The sequence below is a fragment of the Apteryx rowi genome, unplaced genomic scaffold (genome assembly GCF_003343035.1).
Source record: "Apteryx rowi isolate R43461 unplaced genomic scaffold, aptRow1 scaffold_169, whole genome shotgun sequence".
NCBI lineage: Eukaryota > Metazoa > Chordata > Aves > Apterygiformes > Apterygidae > Apteryx > Apteryx rowi.
The window spans coordinates 120-24,591 of record NW_020447963.1 but is presented as its reverse complement, the minus strand read 5'-3'; the positions used below and the strand labels follow the sequence as shown (position 1 = coordinate 24,591).

Sequence of the window (24,472 nt, the reverse complement as noted above, 5' to 3'; positions counted from 1 at the left end):
TGTAAGAACTCGGTTCTGGATGGTTTTGTAATAATTTGGTGATGAGAAGAAACCAGCCCAACTTCTTGATTCATATTTAAATACTTGGGCTGTGCTAAAAAGCCTGTTCTTGTGGTATTATGTATAAATCAACAGGTGAAAGAGTATTTTCTGGGAATCTCTTCTTCTATAGCTTATCTTCACATGTTTGCTCTTGCAAAACATGAGTCATCTCTATTCATCTTTGCTTGGACATCTGTCAGAAATTTGCATAGCCTTATGAATAGTGTTTATTACTGCTGCACAGCCAGCTGGGGAGAGTGCTGGTTTAATGTATGCACATTCTCTACAGGAAAGAGCTGAGTGAAAATGGAGCTATAGAAACACTTTGTTTCTAGTATCACTGTGAACATCTTAAGTTATTCTATACTTGGTTCTACATTCTTATGGAGACCATTTTCCATAACAGTGTTTATTCCTGTTAATAACTCTGCTAAACTTAGCAAAACGTTAGGAACTTAACATCTACGCTTAAAAAAAACAAAATTATGTACTTCATGGAGTCCTAAGTTTCATGGTTTGTGTGATAGCTGTAAGAATCAGTGCTAAAATAATCTGAATACAAACATTTGCATTCATGTTTCTCTCCTTTAGAAATTTGGGAGTTTCATGATTTTGATGCATTTGATCAAGATGATTTCTGTTTTTGAGCTGAACAGTGACCTTTGCCTAAGATGTAGGCAAAGATCTTTCACAGTGTTCCTAATTTGCTGTATTCCTACTGTGGGGGGGAAATGGTAGAAAATAGTATGAATAGTTTAAATTTCATATAAAACTGCCTTAACTGGTCACTTCTGTTGTTATCCTTAAATCAACAACTTTGTATTCTTGTTTTCCCAGCAAAAAATACCTGTAACTTGTGTTACTTTTTCGCAGGGGAAGAGGACAAACTTGCGTAAAACTGGCTCTGAGAGAATTGCACATGGAATGAGGGTGAAATTCAATCCCCTCGCATTGCTTCTGGATTCATCTTTGGAGGGGGAGTTTGACCTTGTGCAGAGAATCATTTATGAGGTACAAATTCTATCTTGTAAGAGAAGGAGTAGCAATCCCAGTTCAAACTGGAAAGTCAAAGCTAAGCTGCTCGGGACTGGGATGAGAGACTACAATAATAGCACACAGCCTAGATCCATCTCTGAGGAGGAAAGAAATCCGAACAGAAATGGCCACTTGGAAGCTCATTTTAGCTATTACATCCACTTTGGATTTTTAGCATCAAGACTGGAAATTTGTAGGATACTTTTTCCATTTCTTATGTAGCATTTACCTCCTTATCTAGCATGTTAGCAAAGTATTTGACAAGCAAAACTCACTTACCTATTTAACTGTAAACAAAATACATATATGTGGGACTTGTTATAAATGCTTCTACTAAGTTACCAAGATACTATAAATATTTCTCTGATTTTCTTTATGTTCTCACTGTTAAAAGGAGGCTGCAGCCTCACATGTGAATCTTCTTGTGAGATTTGTTACTACTGTAGTTTTCTCCCTGTTGCTTGTATTCTTTATAGAAATRTGGCTCAAAATTATATTTCAGAATAAGACAACTAATTTTCCTACATGTAGAGATGTTAATTGAAGAGAGCTTCGTCAGAATGTGAATCTTTCCTTTTTTGATTGAATAGGTTGAAGATCCTAGTATGCCCAATGATGAAGGGATTACTGCACTTCACAATGCTGTGTGTGCCGGGCACACAGAAATAGTTAAGTTCCTGGTACAATTTGGTGTGAACGTGAATGCTGCAGATAGCGATGGATGGTAAGACTTTCTTTAGTTATCTGTGAATGTTCACTGCAGGAGAACTGCTGCTTGGGGGCTGCCACGAATTCCTCTGATGGGAGCGTCAGTGCTGGATTGCCCAGCCAGCTTTTTGCCTGTCATGACAGAAGGCTCCATGAAGCTCTCAGCTCCTGGGGTTGACTCCTGGATTTGACTTCTGCAGCATCAGGGGAGGCCTTCGTAGAAAAAAAGGAGCTTTAGAGTTGTGTTTGCACCTGCAGAGCTGGTGATATCTTTTCCACAATAGCACAGCAGCAGTTCTCAGTGGGGTGTCATATGAGAACGTACAGAGGAGAAAATAGGCAAATCTGTACTAATATTTCTTCTTCTTTAAAAAAAAAAAAAAAAAAAAAGGTGTGTATTTCAGGCCTGGTGGGGTGGATGCAGCTGTCAGGAAATCTCTTATTTCTTTGAGATATTAGGCATATATATATATAAGGCAATTTATACATGATGAACTGTTTGCTGAAATTCCCAGTGTCCCCTCCAAGTGCGATAGCGTACAGCTTACACATGCTCTGGGCAGTTTCTAGCAATGCAAACTCTTCTCAATTTTATGTCCAGTACTCAGATAATTAAATAACACCCTCCTGACACACACCCCAAACCAGACTTTTAACTGATACTGGATTACAAATCCTTCTTAAAGGATGCCAGGGGAGCTTGTTGGTTAAAGGGCTATGGGAGGACTGTCGCTTACTGTTGTATTTCTGCCTCTAACAAAAATGCCTAAGGCCCAAGGTTGCGAGTAAAGATGCTTGTCATCCCCCAGCTGTAGTTACTCCAGTTACCTGTACTTGTTTCCCAAGTCAGATCTTGAAGCTCGTTGGCTAGGTTGTAAGAGGCATCATGTCGGGAGTATTTCTGAGGTGGTTTCTATTGCAATGATGAATGTTCTTAAAGTTYTGATGGATTAGAAAAGGGTAGTATGACTAGAGATCCATATGGAAACCCAACTTCAGGGCTCCAGGTAACTCCTGCTATCTGTGAAAAACAATTGTTCTTGACAGCCTGGGTTAACCGCTTCTGGTGGGAAGCCTTCAGTGATGCCATACTGATTGCTGGAGGGCATGCATAAAAGTGGTTTGCCCCAAGGAGTCTGTAAGCACTGCTGTGAACAGCAAAAGTCATTTGTCTTCTCTTTCTTCTTGGCCTGCAGGACCCCCTTACACTGTGCAGCATCTTGCAATAACGTGCAGGTGTGCAAGTTCCTGGTGGAGTCTGGTGCAGCTGTATTTGCTATGACCTACAGCGACATGCAAACGGCTGCAGACAAGTGTGAAGAAATGGAGGAAGGCTACACCCAGTGCTCCCAGTTCCTGTATGGTAGGTGATGACAGCTGAGTTCTGGAGCATGCTAGGGACTCACCTGGGACTTTTCAGTATGTTTTTGGATGGGGAGTGGTAACTTGTGCATACTTTTGCCCATGCCTCAAGTTCCTCTTGGAGAGAGAGGGTTTTTAGCCAGCTTGCTGCGAGGGTGAGGTCCATCTGGAACTAGCTTTCATAGCTGCTGAACCTGTAGAGGCGATTTGAGTAATGCAATTTTCCTCTGCACTAAAAACCTTGAAATGAACTGAGCACATGCATCAGGGAATGCATTCGTTTGAGACAATGACTAGGTGAATCTTCCCAGGTAAGTACTACTTTATGCACAGAGGTGGTGTGGATCTCTCAGTAGGCAGTTCACACACGCTACTTAGTGTCTTTAAATGAGGAATGCTTCCTAAGATGAATCTTCAGAATCAGGAAAGGTATTGCCAAGTTTCTGCCTTAACAGAGGTTTGTAAGCACTGAATTTGACTTTTTGGCATTTTTATTCTCTGACATTTATAAAGAAATCCCCCATTTAACTTACTATATGAATAAAATTTAAGGCTACAAGGAAACTTTTTTTTTTTAATAGAGAGACTGAATTCTCTCCAGGATATGATGAGTATTAAATCAGTGAGAATATTAGATTATTTTTTCTATGTTTTGTATGTAGTTCTTGCTGCGTAGGCACCTATCAGCTGGACTGTCATCTCTCTGTAAGAGGCTGGAGTAATAGCAGTGAAAATACAGCCTTTTTCTTTTTGTGCAACGTGGGAGGTCTGAGCAGTATGAATTTCTGTAAGCTGCTCAGCCAGCATATTTCAAAGCAGTCTGCCCAGCTGTCCTCACTACGCTTGAAGACTGTATCTCTTGGTGCCAAACATACAGGTTTCCTTAGGAAAGGAGGGAGCCTGTCTGACTAGCACCTGAATCTGTGCACTAAGTCAAGTTCCATCCAGTTTTGTATCCAGACTCCAGTGGTGGTAATCAACAGCAAATGCCCAAGGAAGATTATAGGACTAAGTTAAAAATAGTAATACTTAATCAGTTTTTTTGCTGATTATTTATTTATTTTATTATTATTTTTTTTAACACTCTGGCATGAGTCAGACACAGTCATGTGTTTAATGGGCCTTGAGAAATTTCTTTCAGAAATTTGTCTAATTCTTAAATTCATATAAGCAGCCTCCCGTGGGAAGGAAACACATGACTTAACTAGGCACACTGTGAAGAAACACATTCTTTTTGTCTGTGGGGTCTTTTTTGATCTCACTTAAGTCATATATATATATATATATGTGTGTGTGTGTGTGTATATAAATATATATATAAAATAAATTATTATGAGATACTTTTCAGTGGGTCTTGAAAGGATTGTAAGGCTTTCGCTTATTGTCATCTTTTCCAAACTGAAACTGTTGAAACTAAGGTACCTCTTGATATTTTGACTGTTTGGCTATCAAATTCTCATATTGCTCCATTAGCRCTTAATCTTATTGCTGTGACTATTTCTGGCTGCCTACAGAAATTCATTCACTGGCAAATCTTTCCTGCTGTAAAGGAAATTTGGGATGTGTATCTCTGTTTCTAGAACAGATGTTGCCTTAAAATCTGGCCTGTTGCCTGTAAGATGAAAAACCTGGGTGTACTGCCTAGGAAAGTATTTGAAGCATAGTATTGACTGATTTACCTAATTCCTTTTTGTTGTAAAGAATGAACAACACTGAAAAGCATTAACAAACGCAAGTATGTTTAAATTACCCCACTAGTCTTTTAGCATTGAAATCACAGCTCTGATGTTGCTTAAGTATGTCATCTTATACTTTTCAAGATTTAATGAACTTGTCTTTAAGAACATGTTTTGTACAAACAAAAAACCCAGTAAGATTCACTAATCTAAAATGGACTAATTAGCTAAGAGAAAGTTTGTATMGCAGTTGATTAAAATCCCTTTTTTTTTGCTGTCTAGAAGCTGAGGAATGTATACTGAGAGAGTATTTCATCTTTGGCTACAGATGTATATTCAAATTCTAATAAAGAGCAAGTTTTAAATAACACCTGTAAGGAGTGTAGATATACTTGGGGAAAATGACAAGCCAGAGTGTATTGGTAACTTTTTTCACTTAACAGCACCATGGTGATCAACATAAGCAGGCACTGTTGTCTCCTTTTGACAGACAGAGATTACTGGTGAACTAAGGATACAAACCAGTGTTTCTTGCTCATCACTTATGCACAGGAAACCTGAACACTGGCCTAAAAATCTTACCTTTTTATCAATCGCTGCTCCTCTCGTGTTCATTCACCGTTTACACTGTGTTCAAAGAATAGAAGGTAAGGAAGGACTCTGTTTGCCGTTTGCAAGGATTAACTTCCTAACACCACATATTCTGGGAATGACTTTCAGAGTGATAACAAGGTGCAAAGTGTGACAGGAATTGAGGTATTTTTTCCTGGCTGCTGTCCTATAGGAGTACATCAGCCTTTCCAACCGTCTGATGTCAGGATCCAATTTTTGTACTGAGCTGCTTTTGATTTTAATGTTGCAGGAGTCCAGGAGAAAATGGGGATAATGAACAAAGGAGTGATTTATGGACTCTGGGATTATGAGGCTCAGAATGATGATGAGCTCTCCATGAAAGAGGGAGACTGCATGACAATCCTGCACCGGGAAGATGAAGATGAAATTGAGTGGTGGTGGGCACGGCTGAATGACAAGGAAGGCTACGTACCCCGCAACCTGCTTGGGGTAAGTCCTTATTTCCACAGTTACAGAAAAATACGCTATATGGAGTATTCATAGCATTCTTTTCATGCATCTAGGCTAGGTGCAGTTTCAGAACTGCAAAGGTAGGAGTTGAAGCTCTCCATTTATTCAGTGGAAGGAGCTGGATGCCTTTGGCAGAGTGGGTTAACACCCTCCATTCAGATACTTACCACAAACTATATTAATAGATATGTAAAAAAGCACATATCACCACCTTGCTGTGCATAGATTCTAATTCTAACCTTGCCTCCCTATCTCAGAAAAAAGCTACTTTACTGAATATGATGTGTCTGTAAGGTTCTCCTGAGCATGTAAACAAAACTGGGCTTCATGTCCTTTTAGCAAGTGATATGCTGGCACAGAGGACCTTAAGAACTGAGGCTTGTATTAAGAATGAGTCACTAGTCCCTCCCTGTCYGTATTCTGGGGGTACATAGTGCACCTTGTGCTCTGAGATGGYTTCACATAGAAACTTAAGACAAGCACACTGCAAAATTCTACAGTTATCTTTTTCTAGTATTGAAAAAAGAGATCAGATTGCCAAATTTAACAGAAATTTGACAATGCTTTGGCCTATGCTCTTTAAGTAATATTTTTTCTATGTGTCAAAAGCCTTGAAGTTAGTGGCCTCTCCTTTCCCTCCCCTTTTCTGTATTAGCTGTTTAAAAAAAAAAAAAGCTGTGTATAGATAACAGGAGGTATTTTCAATTACTTCCCCATATTTCTCCTCGTGACTGAGTTGCTAGAAAACGGTAGCAGATGGACACATGTATAAAAGCTCCATTAAGATTTTTTTCTACATATCCAGTAACCCTTCTGCAGGAGATAAGAGGTTCTGCCAATGCTAAAGATTAACTGCCTTGAATTTTAGCTGATTGAAGTATGATGCTTGAAAGAGGCCGAACCTTCTTCCTCATACAGATAATCCTTATTCTTAAACTGGTTAGACTTCCAGAGCAACTACATCTAATGCAAAATAAGTTTTCATTTCTGTATCATTTTTAGGCCAGGCCTACCCACAAAGTAATATAAAATTCTCCCTGACATAGTGCTTGCTTAGCTTTTCCTCTCTAAATGTAAACATTTCTAAACTGAGAGTACCCACATGTCAGCCCTGCACACCTGGGTCAGAAACAAAGGCTTATTATTTTTCTGCCCTGGGGCGAATTGTGCATGTGCTGCTTCTTCACCAGCTGGTGTGCTCAGCAGGAGCACAGGTGTGTAAGAACATGAGCAGTGTTTGTGCTTCTGTAATAAAAAAGCACCAGGCAATGCAGGAGAGACGAGGATAGCGACTCATCCTTGTGAGCACAATGCAATCCGAACGGAACCTCTGGGAAAACCACCCAAACCCAGCACTAACTGCTACACGCTTGTGGCTGTTTAGTCTTGTTGTATTGCTACCTAAGCATGCCATGGTTATTCTCAAAAGCAGCTACTAGACTTCTAATATAGCAGCTGAAATCCAGGCCAAGATGTTCAGCCCAGAGAAGAATGTTTGGTAGTTTAATATAGTCTTATATTAAGTTGTATTTTTATCACAGCTGCTTTATTCTTTTGCAGTTAGGTGCACTGAATAAAACTAAGGAAGAAATCATCTGCATCAGTACTCTACCCTTCTCCCTGGTTCACCAACTTCCTAGGCTGTGCAGGAACTCTAGAAGTGAATGCAAACATGATACTATTGTCAAAATACTGACTTCCTAATACCAAATGAAGCACTAGCAGGTGTTATCAGGTGTAATGTCCTGCCTCCATCTCTGCTGGTGGTGCAATCGCAGTCAGCAGGCTGAGGACAGGTCTTGCGGGTGAAGCTTCTGGCATTCTCTTAATCGTTAGCTGAGTAGGAGAAAGAAGTCTAGTGTCCATTTGAATGGAGAATGTCTTCAAGGGTTTCTTTAAGGAGAAAACTACCTGAAAAAGGCTGGGATGTAGTATAGATGCACACTGCAGTTTAGAACATGGAGGAGCTAAGCTTTCTAACTGTGTGAAGTGCAGCCTTCTCCTTCCGTATGCCAAGAGCCCTAGTTTGCAGAGCTGGACTTGTTCTGGGGGTCACTGGCAAGTGGAAGGTAACAGCTCCCTAAGAGTCTCGGCACTGCCGCGTGCAGCGCTGTGCCCAGCCCAGCGGCACCCTGCAGCAGGGGCTCAGGTGGCCGGTGCCTTGGCGCATGCAGCCAGCCAGCACGTGGGAACGGCACACAGCTTGGGGCCAGGGGGTGGAGGCTACTGAGATACTGCCCGGCCGTTACGTGAATTTACAGGCCCTCCACTAATACACAGCTCCTGTAGTTCCATGGTCCTTAGGCAGCCAGATTCTCAGCTTGCCCAAAGCTATAGATCTATAAATGCTGTTATGCACTGAGAGATAGAAAGCAAAACAGAATTTAGCACCTCCCTATTTCCATTTATAAATCAGGGGAAAAATCCCATAGTTCATTGAACACAGAAGTCTCTTGATTTACAAAACCACCTACTTTCCCTAGCCCACCCAGATGGGTCAAGTTGAAGGTTCTCTGTTACTTGTTTTTCAGTGCCTTCCTTTTGCTGTAACTGTATTTTTGTATTTACACAGTTAGTACCTTTAAGCTTGCCCAAAGAATGCTAAATCTACTTTTGGTAGTGCTCTGAGTGTTTCTTTTTTATGAGCATGCTTTGCCACTAAAAATTATATTAGAATTGTATCACCAAAAAGAGTATAAAGAAAAAGTACCATTTTAAGCACTAAAATTTTAAATCTCTTTTCTGTTTTACCCCCAGCTGTATCCAAGGATTAAACCTAGACAAAGAAGCTTGGCATGAACTAGTACAGAAGCCAGACTCTTGAAGTACTAATCATGGATGACTTAAAAAAAAAAAAAAAAAAAAAAAAAAAAATTGTGTTGGTTCCAGTATCATGAGACTTATTTCAATGACAATGTAATTTGAAAGCTATGAAGAATGTGCTTTGAAAACAAATGAAGGATTGATGCATTAGCAAATGGAAACGGGCATTCTACAAGATGAAATAGTGGTTACAAGCAAATGAAACTCTGCTACCTTTGGTCTAAGCAAGCCTAATGTTCAGGTACCCACTCTGATTTTTTTCAAGCATGGCAGAAAAGAATTTCACATTTTTCTGCAATAAATACAAGGACCCTTTCAATTTACCTTTGAAGGAGTCGGCATGAAACAGATGACTGGCTTTGTCCACATTTTTCCTGAGGCTTTTTCCAGACAGGAGAAACTAAAGTCATCTAAAGTACGTGCACAGCACCCAAATGTTTTTGCTGTGAGCAGAACATTTGTTAAAGTAGCTAAGTTGTAATGCATCTAAACAGTAAGAAACATGTGACCAATGCATTGAGCAATAACTTTTAAAATGCTGTAGCATCTTAGGAATTCCATGTATTCAAAATATTATGTGCTATATACCAGACAATGTAGTTTTAGACTCCTCTTTTTACAAAGAGCCTCCTGTATTTATTGTCTTTTGTACTTTGAAAACTAAGTGTAGAAACTCTCTGTAGTCCTGACAGCTTGTTTTTATTTGACTGTGATACCATTAAACTTTTTTTCCTCGTAAGCCTTAACTCCTGGGTATTTTAGTGTCAAGCTTTTATGTTAGACCATCTGACAATGTTAACAATGCAAGGTACCATTCTGTTATGGGAACGTTCAGTTACTTACTGTATTGAAGGGGGGAGGAGGCTTGACTTTCTGCATTTAAAACTTAGCCGTTATCTGTTAGTTGCATGTATCTTTTGTTAGCCTTAGAAGCTGGGGGACACATGTAAGAATAAAGACTTGGTACAAGTATTTTTGAAATAAAACCTTTCCCATAGAACTATCCTTTGTATCTATCTGCTCAGGAGTAATCATTGGCCAAGGAGCATTACTTAGGATCAAATCTTTCCTTGAGGGAAAGGAATTTTTGTAAAGCTCCTCTCTACATCACCTTCAGGCTCATGTTCACTGCTTTCTGAAAATGCACCCATAAATACAGGAAATTGTTAGTAGGAAAGAGGACACAGTTCCTCAAGTGGACAAGATTAAGTCAGCTGTAGTGAGAAGTCTCTGAAGCAGTGGTCTGCCACTGTTCACAGCCTCATAATTTTAATAGGTAGAATACAGGGTATAGACTATTGATCAACATTCTTGGGAAAATTCACCCTCCCTACCCTTAGCCTTCTAAAGCATCAGGCTGCCTATCATTTCAGTAACCAACATCCAACCAGAACATCTGTCAGTGCCTCACCATTTTGGATCCAGAATGTTGTTTCCCCCTTAGAAGGAGACTTATTTTGTTCCTGACAACTGAAGTTCTGCATATATGCTGTGAGAACCCATCTCAAAGAAGCACATGCCTATTTTGAGAAGGAGTAAGGGTCCTGCAAACTTTATGTATATGAAAACACAGCACTGGAAGTAATTTCTTGCATTTCAAAGGAACATAAGATGCAGGAAATTAAGAATGTGTGTGAGTGCAGGCTTTCTCTTAAAGACTCTGGGTGCCAACAGCCTCCTGCCATAGGGACCTCAATGGGCAGGATGGAAAGACTTGTCCTCAGTTTGGTCACACCAGTACTTCAAAGACTATTTAACCTGAATAATGTTAGGACTTGACTGCAAACGTAAGAGATGATGTATATCTAACCTAAACACCAGTGTTCAAGATGTGCAACACCATCCCTTTTCTAGTTGCAGATACACAGGACCAAGCAGAAGTTAAACATGCTGTTATTCAGAAAGCACTTAATGAACCAGACTGTCAGTCTATAAGCAGCTTTTTTTTTTTTCCCCCTCAGAAGTCATATAGCATATAATAAATATGAAGATACTAGCAAAGCAGTATTTTCAAAAGTTACATTGAGGATTTACTAAATTAAAGCTTTTGGACAGAGGCTATATACTAGTAGATAAAGACTGTCCTATCTAAAATAAGGCTGCAGATTCTTCAGTTGTTGAATTAGAACTCTGATTCCTTCTAGTAACTGTTAGAAGTCACCATTCATAATTTAAGGCACATCCACTATTTTTTTCCCAGTACGTTGCATGATTATCCTCACATGATTGTGATCTTTTTTTGAGACGTCTTCAGCTGATGTCAGTGTTTCAAATGATAGTAAAGCACAGCCACTATATATGACAGACACAGAAAAAGAGAACATGGGCCAAGGTTAAGTTTAGCAAAAATACCTGTTGCAACTATGCGCATTTCTATTTCTAGCATGAGGAGGAAAGTCTAAGTATTCTTAAAGAAAGTAATTTTGGATGATATTTCCTGAACTATTTAAATTTATACCTCATTTAAGTTAAGGCCACAAATGCATAAGAACTTTGGAATGATCTGCATGTTCACAGAAACACAGAATGGTTGAGGTTGGAAGGGACCTCTGGAGATCATCTAGTCCAACCCCCTGCTCAAGCAGGGTCACCTAGAGCACATTGCACAGGATCACATCCAGGTGTGTTTTGACTATCTCCAGAGAAGGAGACTCCACAACCTCTCTGGGCAACCTGTTCCTCCATTACATCCTGAAGGAAATAACAACTTATGTTCATGTAACAGGTGAATCAAAAACATGTAGGAGGCTAGTTTCCTTCTAGCTGAGTTGTTGCCACAGGGCACACACGGTGACCTTTTTTGAGTCAATACCATACATACAATTCTCCCTGTTATTGATAGAAAAAGTGGGGAAGAGGCCTGCATAGGTTTCAACCCAAATTACTGCAAGTAAACTATAAGAGGCTTCTGGTTAAAGTAACTTATTTAGCTTGTTAGAGAGTAAGATTTGATGTAGGAACATTTTAAAAAAAAGGGTAACCTTTCTTAAAGCTGCATATAAATACACGAGCTACTTAAAACCATAATATGTGTGAACACATATACAACCAGCCCCAAGCAGTCAGACTGGAGTAGGACAGTCCCTGCTGTTGCCCCCACCCCACCCAGAGAACAGGCTTTTTAGATCTAAATCAACTTACGGTAACGAGGTTCAATTCTATTTCTCCAGTTTTCTCAGTATCCAGTTTTCTAAACATTTCTGTGGTATGAGACAAATCACAGGTGAGGATGAATACAGGAACTAATTAGAAAGATGTGCTCTTGTGCTTCAGATCAAAAAGGAATTTCCTCCCAGATTCTAAGTTAATGAAAGTGGTCTACATCCAAAACCAGAATGGGACAACTGTAAACATTGGGAAAAATGTATATCCACATATAGGAAAAGCCTTGTAACTGCGCTAGTGTACAAGAACTACTTGCCAAAGGGACTGTGTGTATTTTAATGGTCCCATCTGTAATATTAGAAGTATTTCTCAGACCATTTAGAAAAAAAAAGTTCTTTTTTAACTCAACATTTGTTTGCATGAAAGACTCTGGCTTCGCTCCAGCAGTCTGATGTAGAAGGCTGATTTCTAGGAGTAGGGCACAGACTGGGTTGCAGGATTTTTACTTCAGTTTTGAAGCGACTTTGGTACCAGTACAGTTTCCCACACTGTATTTGAAAACACAAAGCTACAGCATGTGCTTCGTTATTAAGTGTGTACTCACTGAACAAAGTTTCCAGCCGAATCAGACACCGGACAAAGTTATCAAAATCAATGATGAGCTCTTCGTCAGCAAAACGAGCCACAATGACTTGAAGTAACTGGCAGTTCAACTTGAACCCTAAAATAAAATACCAAGGATTAAAACAAACAAACAAAACACCCCAAACCCACAAAAAAMMCCCCACCAAAACCCATCTCTAAAGAAAACTGTAAACAGGTCCCTTGTTTGAGATGCTTTTAGTGTGCCTGTATGGCAAGACATTGCTACGTAAAGACGAGTCCAGGCGAAGCATACAGAATAAACGGAGATCTTTCTGGTACAGGTACACAATATTCTTCAGCTTAAAAGTTACAGTCTGAATTCCTAGAGCCTCTGCAAAGGGAAATTTGATTCCTGAAAGCACTGATCTAGGTAAAGAGGTCTGAAATGATTATAAGGGAGGCCAGGGAGCATGTATCGCTAGCTTGAAATTGATAAAATCATAAAAAGACACAACAAGACAAAACCTGCTGTTTCCAGTGCTCTCCTCATCTCATACGAGTTCATGGTACCGGATCGATCCACATCAATTTCTCTGTAAATTTTCTGCAGAACACAAAAACCACAGTCAAACTGGTCAATAATTCAGAGCTTCAGTCAGCTTCAGCTGAAGTTTTGGCTTCAGTCAGAAGTCAAATATTTCAAAATGCAGCCTGCACTTTGCTCAGGGACGTTCAAAACGTTTGTCAGAAGGACTGCGCACGTACATCCCCGAGTTCATCTAAAAGCAGCTTTAGAAACACCCAAATGTTTCAATGAGGCAGCCAGACTGGATAAAGACTCTGGAGAGTTTCTTCAATGCCCATGTACAACTGCAGCACCACTAACAAAGCCAGCAGGAAGCCCTACGCTAAACATGCACTGCAAAGTGGGAAGGCTAAACGTTTTAGGGGGTGAGCAAACAAAACCCCCCAAACCCTCAGAGCGCGAGCCAGGAAGAGAGGCAGCTGTTCCTTCAGTCCTCTACCAGGCATTTGATGGACAAGCTGTCACACATGTTGGCTCTGAGGAGTAAAACCTTGGGGACTGAGGACACAAACGCATCACGAGCTAAAGCGAGTCCCTGGTTCTGCAAGTCCCCAGTTGTGTCCATGTTTTTTGGGAAGTCTGATTGCCACCCAGCTCTTAGTCAGCATGGTCTCAGGCAGACAGCATGGAGCTGCCAAGTAAAACACGAAAGAAAATAACCTGATTTTTATCACCTGCCACCTCAGGTAGATGGATTTGGTTTGGGAGGATTTTTTGGTTGTATTGTTAGTTTCACTATTTGATTGATTAGCATTGCTCAGGTTCAACTAGGACAAATGTGGGAGTTAAATAATGCAGGTTTTACTGTATACATTTGACTGCTGTCCTTGTGTTTCCTTTTCCCTTCTGTCCTTACCTTGTGAAACGCTGTGGGCATCACTAGCAGCTGAGGGCCCCTGTCTCCCTCAGAATAAAAGATGCTTACTGAACTTTTTTTTCCCCCTCCAACTGAATAAAATAGTTTTCAGTGATCATATACAAAAGGTGCTGCATACAGAAATTGGCACCCATACTCTCTAATATCTATATATTGTATGAAACAAATCAATCTACAACCACCTCTATGTTATGGTATGTTCTCTCAAAAAGGCTGCCTCTTACCTGGTATTTCTGAATCTTTGTCCAGAGCGTGTGGAATTCCTTCAGTCCCAGTTTACCACTCCCATCATTCTTGTTTGAGTTAAGGTAATCTCTTTAGAAGGAAGAAAAAGTGTTTCCCCCCCACCTCCTTTGCTAGGTTTACGCAGAGCGGCAGTGTTGACTTAAAAAGTTACAGAGTCACAGTTCTTCTGATTAATCACAGAATCACAGAATGGTTGAGGTTGGAAGGGACCTCTGGAGATCATCTAGCCCAACCCCCCTGCTCAAGCAGGGTCACCTAGAGCACGTTGCACAGGATCGCGTCCAGGCGCGTTTTGAATATCTCCAGAGAAGGAGACTCCACAACCTCTCTGGGCAACCTGGTCCAGTGCTCTGTCACCCTCACAGTGAAGAAGTTTTTCCTCATGTTCAGATGGAAGTGTCCATGTTTCAGTTTGTGCCTGTTGCCTCGTGTCCTGTCACTGGGCACCACTGAAAAGAGTCTGGTCCCATCCTCTTGACACCCTCCCTTAAGATATTTGTACACATTAATAAGATCTCCTCTCAGCCTTCTCTTCTCCAGGCTAAACAGGCCCAGCTCTCTCAGCCTTTGCTCATAAGAGAGATGCTCCAGTCCCCTAATCATCTCTGTAGCCCTTCGCTGGACTTGCTCCAGTAGTGCCACATCCCTCTTGTACTGGGGAGCCCAGAACTGGACGCAGTACTCCAGATGTGGCCTCAGCAGGGCTGAGTAGAGGGGGAGGATCACCTCCCTCCACCTGCTGGCAACACTCTTCCTCACAAATTGCAAATTGCAATTAAAGAAAAGGATGCAAGTCGTCGATGAAGCTTGTTTCTCTCAAACTCATCCTGTTGAATACACAACTGTTCTACAAGATTTCCTTTTGTGCTTTAATTTCTAAACCAATAAGATGAGACTGACTGATTCATTTAAACAGAGATTAGTTCCCCAAACTTTCTGCTCCTCTGTGGCTTTTCTTTACCTTTTGTAATACATGCATAAAAGAGCAGAGATGATGCCATTTTGTTCTGCATAGGTAGTTCAGTACAGTTATAGGAGCATGAGTTGTAAGTCTGGACTGTAAAACAGGAGGAAGCCACAAGCAAGCCTGCTATTTACAGAATTTTAAGCTCTTGAACAAACAGTTACCAAAAGAAACCTGTCATTGCATCTCTCCCCAAAACTGCTGGAGTGCCCCTAGGGACTGCCACATTTTACATCAAATTATAGCAGAGCTTCATCTTCTTTTGGTAATTTTTCCTTTTTCTGACTACGCAATTCAACTCCCACTTCACGGACAAACTGAACACAACTATTCTTAGACTCGAATCCCTCATCCTACACTTTTGCCCTTATTCTTTGTAGTAGCAGCTCCAAAAAACCAGCATACTGCCTATCTTCCTGCTGCTTGCTTGCCTTATTTTCTAAGTCCTTACGGCTTTAAAATGCCCTTACCAAAACCAGCCATTGTAGAACAGGAAAAAAAAAAAGCAAAAAAAACCCAACCCAGGTCCGTGCACCCAGATGTGCACATTCAAATTCCCTCAGTCAAGGCTATCTGCGCCACGCACTGCGAGCCAGTGCCTTTCCCCAGCACCACCGTCACTGTCACCAGCTAAACCAGAACCCGCAGCAGTGGGGAAGACTTTAAAGCAGATGATCCTCTCTGAAGACGGACTTTCCCCACCGCCTGAGAAAAAGCGGCTGCCACAGTCATCAGCAAAAGCAAGGGCTACCATTTCCATGCAGGGGAACCCGGGTAAATCCAGCTTCCTCCCCTTAGGAGTCACTAATACATYGGTATGGACCTGCCACTAGAAAGGCAGCAGCTCACCTACTTTAGCACAGGCAGAAKAATATTGCCTAGGAGCAGCCTTAAAGGATACATCTAACAGATCAACCATTATTTTGCATGTCTCAATACTAAAGCCATCCGATTTAATATCCTGGCCTGTAAAGAAAGAGCAAAAGACAGGATTATTGCTGCATGCTCTACCACAGCACCTTCCTGAATAGCTTGGGTTCTTGTTTTGCACAAGAGAGACACGGCACTGAAGCAGGCAAACAGGCCACTAGTMACCTGCCTCCCTGTGATTTCCGGACAATGGAATCTAGGGTGAAAGTTAGCTGGGATGTTTCCCCAAGTAAACACCCCAATCAGTCTGGTTTGCACGTGTGCTACAGAAGCACAGAGAGAGATCAAGCACCTCTTGTCTGCCAGCAAAGACAAGGGTGGACTTTTGTGGACAAGGTGAACGTCTGAGCCCCTGTGGCAGTCAACAGGAGACAGCTTCATGCAGGGGAAGAACATCAAATCAAGCCTGGTTACAAATAATACACAACTGTTAACTGGCTGGTGCACACAGCCAGGCAGCCAGGACTGTACTGTATCTCTAAGATTTCATTGTGGAAATTAAGGAAACTTATTTCTCCAAGCTCAAGCACTGTTTAATGGAAGGGAAAATAATCCAGCAACAAGCTCTGAATGACTTCACAGAAAAACTCAGGGAAGCCCAGAGATTTAAAGTTTCTCCTCCTTGTCAGGGATACCCCAGACCACTGACTGGTGCAGGTTGCTGCAGCTCCCCCCTCTCCAGGGGACGAGGCGGATGCACAGGCGGACTCTGCAGCTGTGCAAGTCGTGATGCTAACTCCAGCTCCCGAGGAACACACAACAGTAGGATGCCTGGTGACCGTCCCTCGCAGAGTACTGTTAGTAGGCTCCCATGAGGGGGCCGTTGCTTACAGTTTGCAGAAATGGCAGCAGCCAGTTTGTCTGATAACCTGAGTGCCAACTTATCATTTAATGTTTCATGTCAGGTTTGAATCCTGAATCATTCAATACTGAAGTAGCAATACCCTCCCTTGTTCATTATCGAACATTAATCACRCCAGTCCCTCTTCATGTCCCAGGATATCAGGCATCCATTTTTACCAGGAATCCATATGCACCCTGCCAAAGCACACGTCCTGTAAAACATGCCTTCGGCTCAGGCACAGCCCAAGTGTTTCTGCAGCCCCCTGAAGGAGCAGAGTACGGGCCCTTGGCAATACAGAGAGGGCAAGCTGCAGGTCTGAAGCAGAGGCCAGGGATCTGACCCTGCATAAGTTAGTGGTGTGCTCTGTGCTCTTGGGGTCCCACCTGTAACCTGCTAGGGGCCAAGTGAAAGACAGCTGGAGGAAGGTACTTACGTCTAGCCATGATTTTATTCAAGATACTGCGCAGTTCGAAGGCGGAGATCTCCGCATCCTGTGGAAAAGGGGAAAATAAAATCAAAGTTCGGTAACTGGGGGTGCAGACACCATCTCCTAAGCAGCCTTTAGACTCCTTCGGGTGAGTTTGCCAAATCTGAGTATCCCCTAGGAGCTTCTGTCAATGCCTTGTATTGCAGGCTATATGGTGCAGGCCATACCTTACTTGCAAGTCCTGCCTTTCTACCACACCTTCTGGGAGAAACACTTGCACCTGCACAGAGGCCAGTCCGGATGCCCYTGGCCTGCCCACTGCCCCCACAAAGCAGGCAGGAGCTCTCAGCATGTGGTTACGGAAACGCAGGCTGTAAGCTCGTCCAGCAGCAGCAGCTGCCCAGCGAGGTTTCACTCCGCTCCCGTGGCGGTGCGCTACCGGGGCTGCGGTACATTCCCCCGAGCGCAGCCGAGATAAGCCTAGGGAGGAGAGGCAACMCAGCCTGCTGTCGCCGCAGAGGGGAACCCGCGCGCCTCAGTGTGCGCACAGACCACCTGCGCTGCCTCTGGGACACCCCTGCAGAGATGAACGTCAAGTCTGGAGTTCAAAGAGAACGGAGATTGCTTGCCAGAGGCTCCAAGAAGTCCAGAGTATAAGTAGATGGCTAACTACACAGATGTCTGCATGCACAGCTACACACATGTGTTTGAAATCTGACTCAGCACAGGAATTAAACTGCATGTGAGGCAAGGGACCTCTCTGATCCACTCGCCTGTGCTACCAGTAAGACATAACAAAAAATACTCACGCTTCCTGCTAGCTGTCCAAAGAGCTTTTTAAAGCTGGGTTCAATGTCATCTTCACTGATCTCAGCCTACAAAAGAGAAAGGCAGAATACTGAAAGCCGGAACTTTTCTGACAGAGAAGTATTTAATGCATATCCTTGCCTCTAGTAAAACAGTGCGATTTAAATTGCAAAGTTGAAGGTACACAGTAATTTTGCTTTGATTATAATCGGTTTTATTTTCAGGGCTGCTCAAAATGCTGGTGCTGCAAACACTGCAGGAATTAAGATTTTTTTCTAATGACTTTTACTTAAAAAGAGAAATAAAAAGAAATAAAAATCAAATATCAAATTAAGTCTTTATTTTATCCAAAAAAAMCCCCAAACAACCAAACCCAGAACTTCACTGCTGCTGCTACTACTACTGTTGGACCAGCTGTCTCCACTTAAAGAAAAGCAAGCAAAATGTAAGTTCTCACCTTGCAAAAAAAAAATCACACAAAGTGATAGACATACAACATGGTGCATTAGGAGGCGAGATTCCCAACTTTGGCAAGACTAAACATATGGGGAGCCACCTCTTATGCATGGAAACAACACTGCATGCAAAAACACACACATGGCTAAAGGGCTTCCTGAGCCTGCAGTGTGCTGCTATCTAGGTCTGGAGAGCAAAGGGAATTTCCTTTGGCTTCAGTTACTTCTGCAGGCAGTGACTGACCGTGTACCTGAAAAGGCTAAGTTCACTCGTAGCAATATTGCCTGTGATGTTTCCATTGTCTTTGCTGGGCATTCAGCTACGGATATCCAAAGATCTCTTTCCAAAGTTCTTGATAACATTTATAGAAAAATACTACCCTGCTGTGCTGCACAGGATAATCCACCCCGTTTATTTATGACAAAATTATCTCAATTTACAATATTTAAGTTACGATATACCTCTTCAAAATTGGCCTCAATTTCATCATCTATAACCCTAGAAAAAATAGAGATTGATATTAAAAACAAAGAAAAAGTCACTTTTCTGATGTCCTTACTTAAAGTTTCAGTTAAAGAGGAATTCTTTAAATTATGGTAATAATGGTGAACGTTCAAAGCCAAGAGGTCACTGGAGTAATCAACCACAAACACTGAACGCCACCAGTGAAAGCACTGTTTTGCCAGCTCTGGCAACAGAGTTTCAAAACACCTTACAAACTGCCATGTCCTCCCGAGTCCCAGACAGAGTGTAGGGTCAGACACAATCCTTTGGGTCATTCAGTGCCACTGCCCACAGACTGCAGCCCAGGGCCCGGCTCTTGGGTGCAAATCAAACTTGTATCCAATCACTATTTTTTAAAAATAAATACATACACATATACACACACATACATGCATATATACATATACACACACACRCATATAAAATTTTATATTTTTAAAGCAAAAAGTAATGCCCAAAAGATACTCGGACAAGCTCCCAGATGCGGTTAGTGTATTCAGGTGATTTGCACAGGAAATCCAGCCCAGCAGCACAGCTCAGATGTCCTCTGACCTGTGTTTACAGGCATGTGCACAGACCACAAGGAGAAGCATGTCACACTGTTCATCAGCCTCTGTGGGTTCATCACACCTAAGGACGGTGTTTAAGCATGGCTAAAGGCCAATCAAAAACTCAATGTGCCTTTACGCAACTACAGTCCCAGTTTTCTCACTACTAAAGAAAATGTGTAAGGAAAGACTACTGCATAGCAGAAAGATTTTTGCTTGCTTAGAATTAGGAAATAGATACGAAAGACCAGGAAACACCTTCCTAAGACCCCAGCCTACCTGCTCAGACCCCTGCCCAGCCAGGGGTGGGACTAAAATAAATCACCACCAAAAATATCTCATTCCYTCTTGCTATGTTTACTCAAACTTTCCTCTGTTGCACACAGGGAAACAGTTTCTCTATTGCTTCTATTTCCAGACTAGCACTGAGACAAGAAAGGGGAATTAAACACAAAATATCCTCACAAACTCTCATTCTGGTCATTCAAGGCACAACCGCTAGAGCGAAGGACGCTTCTCCCGTTCAGCCAGGTCTTGGAGGCTTCAGCCGGACTACGCTCAACTCAAAGCGAGTTTAATACTGAGGTAGGATATAGCACAGCCAGYCTGTCCAGGGACAGACAAGAACCAGCACGACCCCTTCCCACGAGGCGCCCACGGGTTCAGACTGCCGCTCGCAGGCAGAGGCCCCCTCCGGCGCGGGGCCGCGCGCAGGGTCCAGCTTTCGTCCCTGCGCCGGGAGGAGACGACCCTCCCCAGCCGCCCGCGGCCGGGAGAGCCCGGGCCCGGCATCAGAGGCTGCCTGCGAACACACCAAGCAGCCCCTTTCCACCGCTGGCCTCTCAGGCAGGGCTGTCAACAAAAACACACTTTACAGACTTAAAGGCGTTAACAGGTCACGCTGCTTTACCCTGTTGCYGTGCTGCTCCATCCTCCCAGGCTCCCACCCAGCGCACACGCACTTACTGCGGTTAAGTAGTTACAGAACAGTCACGTACTTGGAATCCGCATTTTTTTCAGAGAAGACTCGGAGGCAGAAATCCCCATTCTTGTCGGGTTCAAAGGTAGAGGGCACGATGATGTATTCTCCCGCAGGAAGCTTGAACCGGTTCAACACTTCTCGGAGGTTGATAAAGGTGTTTGATTTTTCTCTTGCTTTGTTTGTCAGGAAAAAGTTTTTGCTCAGATGAACATTCGTCTGGCCAGAAAACTTATGAAAAGCAAAGAAAGAGAAAACCCCCACRATGTGCATGTATTTGCATGTAGGAATTAAGAATATAATAGAAATTATAATTAGCTAAGTCTGAAAAGAAAGATATCAGTTCAACAGAATTAAGAGAGAAAAGAAAGGGCAAGGGGCATCCCATCACAGTACTCCTGAGCCGCAGGCGCAAGTGCATTTTGCAGATCATCTCAGTAAGACATTCAAGTCACGCGTATGTTTTACAGATGAATAGTCTGTGAAGGCAATTTGGCAAACTCTTACCACCAACCATCTTTCTTTAAAGCTAAATGTTTTACCACTGATATTTCTCTACTCTCAAGAGCTGGCACCACCAGGGCATCTCAGCTCAGCTCTGCCTATGAAGGCAGACTGCCTTGAGGCAGTGAGCCCAGTTCTGAAGTCCTTTAAGGATAAAAGAAACATTACGCTTTATAAAAACATATTTGGAGTGTAACATCTTGCAGAATAAACTCTTCTGCACAGGGTTTATCAAGGTCAGCCACCTCAGATCTAGAAGCAAGTATAAGGAACATGGACTGTCTGGAAACCTCCTCCTTGCAGCCTTCCCAGGCTTTTAAGGATGCAAAACTTGTCAGACCTGTTGCAATGGTGGGTGGGATAAAAAATTCCACATATGGTGGGAAAAAAGTCAAGGGGCTGTAGTCTGAGTTGCTTTTTTATACAAATCAGTTTTTTGGACCACTAGGCTAAGAGTTGAGCAGCTGTCAGAAYGCTRCTAAAACATTCAAAAGCTACATAAGAAATGTGATGAACAGAGAAAAGAAAAATTCCTGCCTGGGGAAAACATGCTTTACATTATAGCAACTTACGCTGCRTGATGCTTTGAGCATTGCCTCAGGAGGTGTGAGGTGCCCCGGGCACTCTGCGTGCACCCTCTCAGGTGCAGGCAGCCATGTACCGAGGTCACCCCGGCATTTTGCTCAACCTCATTTGTTCCTCTGAGAAGCAACAGCTCAGAGGTGCTGCAGCTGCCTTGTACTGCTGACATATCTCACTGTGTTGCACACACCTCTGGTGCCTAGGGCCTGCTATTAACTAGCTGCAGATAGAAGCTGGAAAAGAAGAAAACAGAGTGCTTAAGGAAATGCAGATAAACTCTTATTTGGAATATTAGCTGTGTGTCAAGCACGAACTTTGTGCAAACCTGAAAAAAACCCAGCTGTGTTCTGCGGGAGTAGGTATGGTTCTGGGCTTGGAGAAGACCAGGGACAGAGCAGCTTTGGCAAATTTCTGCAGTACAGACAGCTCTTACCCGTAGCCAAGACGCTCTGAAAATCAAACATGAGCCCAGGCCCACTTCCAGAGTAAACGGCCTCTCACTTTAGACTCTGCGCAGTCAACATGACTCTGTACAGCCAGGGAAGGAGCATCCTCTTAACAGTCTCTTCCCCCAAGCCATTCATCCCCAGCTGTGCACCTTGAACACCAATACGTACTACGTACCTCTGGGGGCACCTGCAAGGAGATAGGGGTAAAGTTACTTGTTTGTTGTTCCAGGGCTATTTCTTTCCACCGCTGTTTAGAGGGTCCACCCACATGCTTCGGGAGGAAAAAAACCAAAAGACACACCAAAAGAACCAACAGGCAACGAGGGAGGGAACTTGAGTGCTGAGCCCATGTCACCCACGCTGCTTAATGCTGCCTCCGCTCCCGACTCGGTCCTGGAGCCGCCCGGGGCTGCTCGGGGAGGGCTTGCCCGAGCAGCGTGGGCAGAGACTAGCGCAGATTTAGCCAAGCTGATCATGTTTTCCTGCTGACGCTCTACCCTGCAGCCCACTGTGAGACACCCACACAGCTCTTCTGATGGGCCTGGGAACAGCCAGTGGTATTTTTCACAGACTCAGTTTCTTTATTCTTTCTTACCACCTTCTCTTTCACCCGCTGACCTCTCCACGAGCGGCAGAGGAAGAGGGGCCAAGCAATATAATAACGCAGTTTTCTGTTTCCTTATGGGCTCAGGGGACCCAGCTTTGCTTTAAAACCTCATTTGCCTGTGGGGAGCAGATTCTTTGACAAGCTTTTTCCAAGCTGGGATATTGAGAAAGAAAGCAGTTGCATCTATTGCCTACAACTACAGAAATTACCGATTTCTGTAAAAAAATCACAAATCTCAGGTAAAAGCATTATTCCTATTTCCAGAGCCAGTTAGGCACAGCAGCTCTGCTTTGCAGCTCTGAACAACACACCTCTAAATGTTTTGATGAAAGAGTTACCACAGACACGTTTCTGACCCTTTTTGCAGCAGAACGAGGTTTACAGATGCTTCGGCTGGTTCTGCTGCTGGGATTACTTTCCATGCTAGCGCAGATATCCCAGAGAGCATCATGTCCTGGGTCAGATCCCTACTGTAGCTCCTCTTTTTACTACAGCATGATAAGTTAAGCTCAGCCTGAATTTCTGCACTTCTTAGTTTTTGTAAACACTTTCCCTGCTCCTGCATTTAGAAGCACAGAGCGATATAGGTAAGAAGGAACCTCTGCAGATCATCTGGTCCAACCATCTACTCAAAGCAAGGCCAATATCAAAGCTGGATGAGATTGCTCAAGACCTTCTGCTGTCTAGGTCTGAGTATCTCCAAGAACGTAGATTCCATAATCTCTCCGGGCACCTGTTCCTGTGCTTGACCACTCTTGTGGTGGAGGATGTTTTTCTAAACATCTAAGTGGAATTTTCCTTGCCGCAGCTTGTGTCCAACTGAACCCTGCTGAGTTTTAGTAGAAAGCCCACTCTTGCAGAGGGCTGTGCAGAGTGCCGCAAGGACACTGCTGTGAAGGCCTCCAGGCTTTTTCTCCTGGTAGGCTGCACAGCAGGGAAGCAGCTAAGAACTGCTCTGCCCCATTTGCAGAGTGAGCTTTCCTTTTCCTCTTGTGCACATGTACTGCCTTACTCGCCTCATAAATTGCGAAGCCGATAGTGTGCATGTCCTCTCCCATCTTCCTCTGCTTCCTCCGGTGTTTCTGAATCAGGCCAATTAGGAAAGTGCAGCCCTTCTCAGGATCGTCAGGATCCTCATCTTCTTCTTCCAGCTTGATTAAGTACTGTGGATTCATCCAGAAAGTGTCTGGGAAGGGGAGGGAAGCGGATTTGTGCAGTTTGCTCAGAGCCTTCTTTGAGAGCAACCGCACACCGACATATAAATCTGTCAGCTGGGACGGATGCAGCTCTGACTTCCAAACCGGTATACGAGAAGGAAAAACTAACACCACTCCCAGCCTCCATCTTATCAATTACAACTAAACCCTTTATCAGGGAGCAACATTTACAAAATGTTTGCGTTTCTGGACATTTTTCCCAGACATCCCAGGTGCAATATCCTCCTGGATAGGCCACCCCAAATTAGCGAGTGCCAAGGATACTGAGTTTGTGCTGACACTGTGGCAGGGACATGGCTCCCAGGGCTGGCTTCCCCCGTGCCCACATCAAAACTGTCCCTCTGCACGCACAACCCCAGGAGAGGAAACGAGCTTTGTGCCACGGCGCACACCTGCCTGATCGACCGCTGCTTGGGGCAGGCATCAGAACTAGCCTCAGCCTCCCAAGCCCTTAGGGAAAGGGGACTCCGATCACTGTTTCATCAGGGCTATTGCTCTAACCCACTTTGCTTCAATCCACTTCAAG

General features: G+C 43.1%; 2 protein-coding genes across 2 annotated transcripts in view; one reads left to right on the top strand and one right to left on the bottom strand.

The window, feature by feature from the left end:
- The window catches only part of TP53BP2 (tumor protein p53 binding protein 2), a 30,011-nt gene extending 20,279 nt beyond the window's left edge, over nt 1–9,732 (top strand). Inside the window, exons 13-17 of the mRNA XM_026060449.1 lie at nt 916–1,053; nt 1,668–1,801; nt 2,982–3,148; nt 5,686–5,885; nt 8,664–9,732. Of these exons, the coding sequence (XP_025916234.1) occupies nt 916–1,053; nt 1,668–1,801; nt 2,982–3,148; nt 5,686–5,885; nt 8,664–8,705 (681 nt within the window). The 3' untranslated portion in view covers nt 8,706–9,732. The remainder of the gene's footprint in view (nt 1–915; nt 1,054–1,667; nt 1,802–2,981; nt 3,149–5,685; nt 5,886–8,663) is intronic.
- Nucleotides 9,733–10,606: 874 nt separating this feature from the next.
- Nucleotides 10,607–24,021, bottom strand: LOC112963405 (calpain-2 catalytic subunit-like; the record flags this gene model as incomplete). Its single annotated transcript, XM_026060414.1, has 12 exons — nt 10,607–11,021; nt 11,871–11,929; nt 12,439–12,555; nt 12,945–13,023; nt 14,107–14,175; nt 15,994–16,058; nt 17,300–17,357; nt 18,103–18,168; nt 19,018–19,054; nt 20,607–20,818; nt 22,298–22,309; nt 23,746–24,021. Coding segments are annotated over 12 exons (1,074 nt in total), but the record flags the coding sequence as incomplete, so codon positions are not given.
- Nucleotides 24,022–24,472: the final 451 nt, after the last annotated feature.